Raw genomic sequence first — 7476 nt, 5'->3', positions numbered from 1 at the left:
ATTTTATGTCAGTAATGTGTTTTTAATCTGTTGTATGAGCGTACTAAGGTCAGGGCATATTGTAAATACAATTCATAAGTGTTTATGGAAAAACATCCCCTAAATTCAGCTCCAGGATTCACAGTAATTTGAGCTTGAAAGAGCAAAGATCAGAAAAATGCTAAAAATATGTGAGTCTTCGAAGTAGTTGGAGGACTCTCTAAATAGATCAGTGAGAAGATAAAGAACAAAAGCAGATATACAGTACTATGTCTCCAGGCTGATATATAGTTATATTATAAATATACACTCACCAACTTTATTAGGTACACCTGTTCATCTGCTTGTTAACGCTAATATCTAATCAGCCAGATGACCTGCTGAAGCTCAAACTGGGGAAGAAATGTGGTTTAAGTGGCTTTGAACGTGGTTGTTGGTGTAAAACTAGGTCCGACACCCAGTTTGACTATAATTGCAAGGTCTACCTGTAAAATTAGTAAGATTATTTCAATCTGAGATAATTTGTTCCTGATAAATCTTCAAAAAAAGAAAAGTAGACAAAGTGTGTGTGTATTGTTTTTTTTATTGTTTATTTTTAGTGTACAAATAAGCAAAAGCTGAACTCAAACACATTCTGTAGTCTTCCAACAGAAGGCACAAGATGAGCGTAGCCAACAAACATAACAAAACTAATCTCCATTAATGCTGAATAAAAAAAGCAAACCATTCAGCCAAAGAAACTCCCACACAGAGAGAAAAGCTGCAAAACCACAAGCCTGCGTTTCGCTCCAACTTAAACTTTTGTTTTCAAAAGATTAAAAAAAAAATAAAGTTACAAATGTATATAAAAGGTAAACATTTGATAACTGTTTTTTCACTGCCACATCTCCCACCTGCTCCTGTTTTACAGCCACTGACTTAATCAAATTAGCATGGATGTTGAGCACACTGCAGTGTCATAGCTCCCTCCTGTAAACCCCCCAGGCAAGAGCGGGTAAATAGAGATTTGAGTAATTTGGTGCAGAGGAACTCAGAAATATATATATATATATTAAAAAAAAAAGATTTGGAAAGCCTAGTCGAGTGTATGTAATTGCCACTCTGCTACTCCACTATCTCCCTCCTTTATGCCTCAGGGTGTCTTAGGGTAAGTGGACCGTCTGAGAGATCATCCCTCATGCCGAGGTGGCCTTGGGAGCGATCTCCATCATTAAACAAGGACAATGAGCAGTCTGCAAAGGCTGACTGAGTCATCCCATTTAAAGTGCATATGTGTCACTCCTTTAGAGATCAAACATAAGATATGTGTCAGTCTCCAAGACACACTGGAATCATATTAAAGTGGATTCAATCTTAATAGAAATCTCAGTCTATAAAATGACCCGACTGACTGAAACATTCAGGTCAAATCGTGAATGAGGATGAGGTAATCGGAAGGGACGGATCCTAAATGCTTCGCCTCCGGTTGTGGATCATGGCCACGATGTGGGCGAGATCCAGACTCTTCATCATCACCTCCATGAAGTCTTCATCGCTGCGAGCGCCAGCCACAAACTCCTCCAGGGAAAGCTCCCCTGTTGGAATAGACACATGTTGTTTTTGGTCAGATTTGAGTGGGTTTTCAGCTAATTTGTCATTTCTCCCTGCAACAAAGTCACGTTCATAACAGACAGTTTGATATATTGATATAATATTTTAATATTACTGGTGCCGTAATATTAAGTAAACAATGGAAAATGTCAGTAAATGTCACTAACTTTCCTCCAGCTATTTTCTTTTAAATTATTATCATTGGTAGCTTGTAACTACAAAGGCGATAAACATGTTTTTAGAAACGTTTGAGATTCCAAAAACACGTTTAAACACTTTCCAAGTTTAAATATTGATTTGGTGAATATTTTCATTTTATTTATGTCATTATTTTGGTTGTTTGCATCCCTTTAATCTCACAGTTATGGAGAAACACATTCATACACTAAAACACCCACACCCAGCTAGACAGACACATAAGCTTACGAAGGTTTCTGGACTCATTTCACTCGTATTCTATAACCTATTTTGCATTTATAAATCCTCATTTAACTTCTAAACTTGCAAAATTTTTCTAAATAGCTATTAATCATACGGAGGCAAGCTTACAGCATGAAGTAGAACCACTTATCACAGTATTTATAACTTAAGGTAGTTTGCAACCTTGTTCCTAAATGGGTCTTTAAATATATAAAACCCAACAGTTAAAATGGACCTATCTATTGGTGGATGCTCATATTAAATATGGGGTCAGTGTATGTACCACTAAGTTCAGACTTCGGACCGCTCTAAATGCTCAGTTTAAGGCAATTTTTTCTACTCTGTTGTCAAAGGGAGCAGATATTTATGGTGGCCCTGAGAGGTCAAACACACTGAACCTGCAACAACAGTTGCAGAAGTGACAGCAGAAACCAAAGCATGTGATTGCAATGAGATGATTAAAGAAAGCACAGACTCCATCTGTGTTGTTAAGGAAAATGAGATGCAGGTAACTGTGTTTTTAATCACATCGTTCATATAATACTGTAGATATATGTTTGCTACGAGTTGTTTACTGTAGCTATTTATCACATCACTTGCATTGTGATTTATTAGCTTTTATTTTATTTTATTGTATATTTTTTTTTGTCTTTTGCAGGATTTTTCTATCTGCTCGTGTTTTCGTGTTAAGCTGCAGTGTGTTTGACCTGTCAGGACCACTGTAGATATTTCTCATATGATCTGAGCACAAGTTTGTGGAGGGCAGCGAATCAGAGGAAAGCTGGTATGAAGAGAGAAAGCTAAAAGCGACAAGTTGTCTTCACCCAAAGGTGGAGTGTTTCAAACATTGAGATTTCCTATTAAATAACCTCAAAAAATGACCGACTGTACCTTTAAGAGCACATTTTTATTTCTAATGGTGGCCTTTTAGCTCAGATTTGCTATAAAAGTACCTTTAAGTATGACAGTAGTTTCACCTGTAGTAGTAATAATATAATAATAATAATAACAGAGTAAAACTGAACTGTTAGTACTTTTTCAAATTGTAAACAAATATAGGTTAAAACACATGTTGCGGTGGCCTTTGGCTATGGTTCATTTCAGTACGTGATGTTAAGTAGAGATCATTTATATTCCTAAGTATACTCTATGTGATAAGAACTACTATAATTTTTACAAGTAGTACAGTATGTCTACTGTTTCAGTACTTTGTATACATGTAACTCGGCAACATTATACTTCCTGTTTTTATTCATTATAAATGTGTATTGATAGATATTAGAAAGCTACTTTAAACCAGTAAAAAAAATTTGCCCTTTCAGGTTTTATGTGGACAGCAGTCGTATTTTTCATAGAATCATCAGGTTTAGTCTCTTATCTTTTGTTTTGAGAGTGAATGTCTAATCTCTGTCCACCCACGATCAATTTTGTCCTAAACCTTTTTCTCCGTACTGTGCCAGCGCACACTCACCATCTCCATTTATATCAATCCTGTCAAACACTCGGTTAGTGAACTCCTCCGCAGATGTTTCCTGATTTTCATTTCCATTGATTGCGCGGATGGCCTGGGAGAAGATGAGGAAAATCAGTATGTTTGCCAGATTAGAGGCTAAAACAAATATTCAGACATGCAGTGTGGCTGGTGCACGATGGGATGACTGTACCTTGATGATGTTCAGAAGCTCGTGGCGGTCAATGCAGCCGTTCCCATCCACATCATAGAGTTTGAAATACCAGCGCAGCTTGTGCTCCATCTTTCCCCGCATCACCAGACTCAGAGCGGCCACGTACTCCATGAAGTCTATGTAGCCGTCCTGCAGAATCAAAGTGTCAACCACGACCATCCACGTTTTATATTCATTATAATCACTAAACAAATGCATCATCCCTCAGCTGAAATAGATCCCCAGCTCCAAAAACAATCCAAGGGGAAGTGAAGCACGCCAGGATGGAGGATTATCTCCTGTCTGCGTCTAAACAATCTCAGCATCAAAGCATGCTTTCACAGATAATCTCACTGTCTAAATCATTCAGAGATTACCGTGGCCTTTTTTGTAAGCTGAGCAGGGTGGGGGGCTAAATATAGCATGCAGCTCCTCAGACAGACATCCTGCCATGACCCCGCCGCTACCTCAGAGATGCTCTCAATTAAACTGGGGATCAAAGGAGATACAGGGGACATACTCTCCCTATACTTAGAACATGCGTTTGCAACTCTAATATATTTTGGTATTTAAAGTCTTTCTGTTAAACTGGGCTTTTTCCCCCCCACGTGGGTGTTCCAAACAGGCAGGAATTTCCTAGATATGTTGGTGTCTCACATTCACACTGGGTATGAAAGCTAGAATATGCACTCCTGGCACAGACCTGTAAAAGGCCCTGCACTAACAAACCCTACACTGAAACCACACATCCAGATATGACATCATCTGTTTTGTTTCTGTTGATTTTGCTTCTGTTTTTTTGTGTGTCTCTGTCGTTGAATGGCATCTTTGTGGTTGTTTTGCATGTATTGGTGTTTTCTTTGAATGTCTTACAGGTATTTTTATCTTTGCTTGCATCGATTTGTGCACGTTGCACCTTTTTAGTAAGCTGTGTCATTCAGTATAAAATGTTCAGTCTCTCTGCAGATGTTTGGACTATATTTGTGTCTTTATAGTTGCCACATCAGCCTCTGGACCAGCCGGTCTGATGTGCAGTTTATTCATATATTCAAGCTTGTTGTAAGGGAGGTTAATTTTAGAGAACTCGTGTCCTTGAATGATACAAGTATTTTTAATCTAGACATGTTTTAAGAAGTTTTTTCTCTCATTTGTTTATTTTAAATGTAACATTAAAGACTTCAGAAGCAAGGAACAGACCATCTCAATTAACAGAAAGTTACCGTCATGAAATATCAAAGTAATATTTTCAACCCGCAGATATGAGGAATCCCACACACTTATCTGTAAAAAAACAGATCATTTTCCTACAATTTCTCATATTATGAAAGAAATAACTTTTCGAGTAGTCAACTGTCAGATAAATGTGGTAAGCAGCTATTTTTTTAATAAAATATTTAATGCATTCAGTCTTATTTTACCTTTTTAACATTAAAAATAAAAAATAGATGAATTACTGGTAATATTTTGTTCCAGCTTCTACAGAGAGACTATCCTGTGCTTTTTCTGTCTTTTTCATTATTGTGAATACACTATGTTATGACTCCTGTAGTTAATCACAAGAATAATAATTCAACACAACTTCAAAACTAAAAATGTGTCAATTACAAATATGTAAATCAACAAAAACCAGCCTAAAAAATTAACTTTTTCTAATTGTGTCTAATTTTAATTAAAAGTTTGTGTTTTTGTCACAAATAATAATAAGTTAAAAGAGAAACAGTAATAATTTGTGTTCAAAGGAAATATGCAGGTAACATAAGCTTACATTTTTATTTAACATGTACATATGACACATTATAATAAATCCCTCATGGAGATACACACTGTTTAGACACACATGTTGAGAACTAAAGAAAATTATTTGCTCGTTTCATTTTCAGATAATCATAGATGTATTCTTCTACGCTAGTTTCTAATAGTTATATCGTTATTTTATTCTTGAGGCATCCTGTCATCTTTGATTGTGTTTAAATGTGTGGTGAAACCCAGACTCATCTCACCTTGTTCATGTCAAACGTGCGAAACATCTGCTCAATGTAGGCGTTGGCCTCTGGGTCCAAACCTCTCAGCCCGAAGAACTGCTTGAACTCGTGCAGGGTGAGCTGCCCTGAGGGGCACTCAGTCATGAACTTCTTGTACCACAGGTGCATCTCCACAGCCTGCAGGTCGTCCACAGTGCAGCCGTTTGAATTGCCCATTTTTTAGTTTTCCAAAACTCAGATAAGGTAGCTGGACTCTGTTACAAGCTGGACTCAGACCTCACAGCCCAAGTGGTCTACTGTGAAGTAGGCAAAGACCGTCCCTCTTCACAGTCACACAACACTGGGACTTTTAGAGTGAGAGCAGTGGCAGGATGGCCCCTTTTGTAGCTCAAGTGTGTGTGTGTAGAGGGGGGTGTTGAGGTGATCCACGCCTCTTGGTGCTCTCCTTGTGTCTAATCACTGGCTGTAATCCTGAGAAACATGCAGATGATCATCTTAATCATCCAGCTTGAAGGGCAGCCTGGCTGTTCCACAATTACCCTGAGATGTGCTGACAGACACAAATGCAGCTTTCATCCCTCACGTGCAGTGCCTGCCTCTAAACGATGGGATACATCTGCCTCAGCATGTGGACTCAGGTATGAGTGATGCAGATTTAATGCTTTGGGCGAAGACTAAGCACACTTCAAAACATTCTCCTAGCATTAGTATACATAGTTCCTCTGTGTACGTTCTATTTAGACCTATGATATAAGTTAATGTTGACGAATTTAAATGTTTAAAATGACCAGGGGCCGGTCTCATCAAACCCACAAAGTCAAAACAATTGCAAATCAAATTTCTGGTACCTGCAACTTTTGTTAAAAGCATCAATCAGCATTCTATTGTGGGTGATTATTAGTGTGGTTTTTCCACACTCGTAAAAGAAGTTTAGGCAGTTTGTTAATTAGGAGCATTCAGGTATGCATTAACAAAATTCAGACTACAAAAGTAGTCTGTTGTTGTAAGACCACTTTCGGACAATTTCAAATCCATCATTCTACAGCGAGAAAGATTATTTAACAACATTCAAGACAGTTACCAGTCTTACCAAATTTACCCCATGATCAAATCGTGCAATGCTCGGAGAAACTGCAAAAAATGCAAGAACTACATCTCTGACTCTGCAGGGGTCGGTTAGCATGTTAAATGTTAAAGTTCATGACAGTATAATTACAAAAAGACTGAACAAGCATGGTTTGTTTGTCAGGATTGCCATGAGAAAGTTTCTTCTGTCTAAAAAAAACCATGGCAGCAAAGTTGCATCTGATCAAGATTTCTAGTGGAGACGTCTGGACATAATGCACAGCACCAAACACCTCATACCAGGTATCAAGCACGGAGTGGAGGAGTGAGGATCTGGAGTTATTTTGTAGCCCAGGACCTGAGGACCTTTTCCAGCCACTGAGTTGACCATGAACTCCTCCTTATACTAAAGTGTTCTAGAGTTAGATCTGAAGCTATCTGTCTGACAGCTAAGGTTTGGGCAAAACAAGTCATGCTACAAGATCCTAAGCAAATCTACAACAAAAAGAAAAGAACCAAGGTGTTTCACTGACCTATTCAAAGTCCAGACCCCACCCTGACTGAAATGCCTGTGCAGAAACGAATGCTTGCAAACCTCGAAGAACTGACGCAACACTGCGAAGAAGAGTGAAAAAAATATTCTTCCACAACGATGTGTGAGACTGATAAAGTTACACAGAAGATGATTACTTCATGTTACTGCTGCTAAAGCGGGGGTGTACTCACTTTTTCACGCACCGTTTCTGCATTTCAACTTAGGGGTTTTTTTGTTAGAT

General features: G+C 38.2%; 1 protein-coding gene across 1 annotated transcript; it reads right to left on the bottom strand.

Annotated features, from left to right (window-relative positions):
• Nucleotides 1-542: 542 nt before the first annotated feature.
• Nucleotides 543-6041, bottom strand: guca1aa (guanylate cyclase activator 1Aa). The gene is made up of 4 exons (XM_063500899.1): nt 5654-6041; nt 3654-3803; nt 3461-3554; nt 543-1553 (listed from the first exon to the last, which is right to left on the bottom strand). The coding sequence occupies exons 1-4, from the start codon at nt 5849-5851 to the stop codon at nt 1426-1428; spliced, it is 570 nt and encodes a 189-aa protein (XP_063356969.1). The 5' UTR covers nt 5852-6041; the 3' UTR covers nt 543-1425.
• Between the last annotated feature and the right edge of the window lie 1435 nt (nt 6042-7476).

This window comes from Pelmatolapia mariae, linkage group LG17, assembly GCF_036321145.2.
Source record: "Pelmatolapia mariae isolate MD_Pm_ZW linkage group LG17, Pm_UMD_F_2, whole genome shotgun sequence".
Lineage (NCBI taxonomy): Eukaryota > Metazoa > Chordata > Actinopteri > Cichliformes > Cichlidae > Pelmatolapia > Pelmatolapia mariae.
Note: the sequence above shows the minus strand (reverse complement) of the source record. Positions and strands in the feature narration are given on the sequence as shown.

Coding starts and splice junctions, on each gene's coding strand:
- guca1aa (XM_063500899.1), bottom strand. CDS start 5,851: ATGGGCAATTCAAACGGCTGCACTGTGGACGACCTGCAGGCTGTGGAG. Junction 3,804..5,653: donor GCACGTTTGACATGAACAAG/GTGAGATGAGTC, acceptor TTGATTCTGCAG/GACGGCTACATAGACTTCAT. Junction 3,555..3,653: donor AGCTTCTGAACATCATCAAG/GTACAGTCATCC, acceptor ATCTTCTCCCAG/GCCATCCGCGCAATCAATGG.